General features: G+C 46.6%; 1 protein-coding gene across 1 annotated transcript; it reads left to right on the top strand.

Moving 5' to 3' along the window:
- Positions 1 to 472: 472 nt before the first annotated feature.
- Positions 473 to 805, top strand: LAJ45_03018 (uncharacterized protein; the record flags this gene model as incomplete). Its single annotated transcript, XM_046112608.1, has 2 exons — positions 473 to 572; positions 642 to 805. The coding sequence occupies 2 exons, from the start codon at positions 473 to 475 to the stop codon at positions 803 to 805; spliced, it is 264 nt and encodes an 87-aa protein (XP_045974097.1).

Here is an 805-nt window from a genome sequence, read left to right as displayed (position 1 = left end):
GCAGCACTTGTGCTTGTGCTAATCTACTTACTAGGGAGTTTGATCCGGCACCTCAAATTTCTATCTGATTGGAGTCGCGTCAGGTACCTTGCTATGGCCGGAAGCTTAAATTGCGGAGGAGAATGAATACGTCTGGCAAGTATCAAATATAGCGAGCATTGAATGTGGCTCTTACAGAGGAGAGAAGGGATGGGGTCCCGAATGCTCCATTCTTTTATGTATCATATCCATTTCGTGACATATCGATGATGTTTCTAGTCAGTGGTATCTCTGGGGGTGATGCAGAGTATTCGCCCTGTGGCCATTCTAAAAGGTAGTAGTGATATCGTGGAGATAGATCTTGGTTGAGCTATTTGTGGTTTTGTGTTATCCTAGCGTTGATATATAGAGCCAGCTCTTATCAAAATTTTCCCCAAACAACTACATTTGAGCGCATACCTCATAGGCCTAGATCTCACCACTGCATCTCAAAATGAAATTCCTCTACATCGTTTCAACCATCGCCGCCGCTAGCAGCATCAATGCTATCCAAACCACTAGAGTCAATGTGTTCATGGACGAGCAACAGATTGGTTAGCCCTATATATTCTCCTCGTTCCGCTTAGTTGGTAGTTAAGCAGCTCTAACCGCCCCCCACGCAGAAACTGAGTCGATGGTCTGCAGACGTATTGGACAGTCTTGCGGCCTCTGGGGCGGGCCCTGCTGCGATGGCTTGTTCTGCATGATGTGGTCAAGTGGTATTTGCGTCGAGTACCCCAAGAACGCAAGTTGTCCTCCTGAGTATCTATACACGAAATACTGCTGA

The sequence above is a fragment of the Morchella importuna genome, assembly GCF_003444635.1.
Source record: "Morchella importuna strain M04M26 chromosome Unknown Morimp01GS006, whole genome shotgun sequence".
NCBI classification, from domain to species: domain Eukaryota; kingdom Fungi; phylum Ascomycota; class Pezizomycetes; order Pezizales; family Morchellaceae; genus Morchella; species Morchella importuna.
Note: the sequence above shows the minus strand (reverse complement) of the source record. Positions and strands in the feature narration are given on the sequence as shown.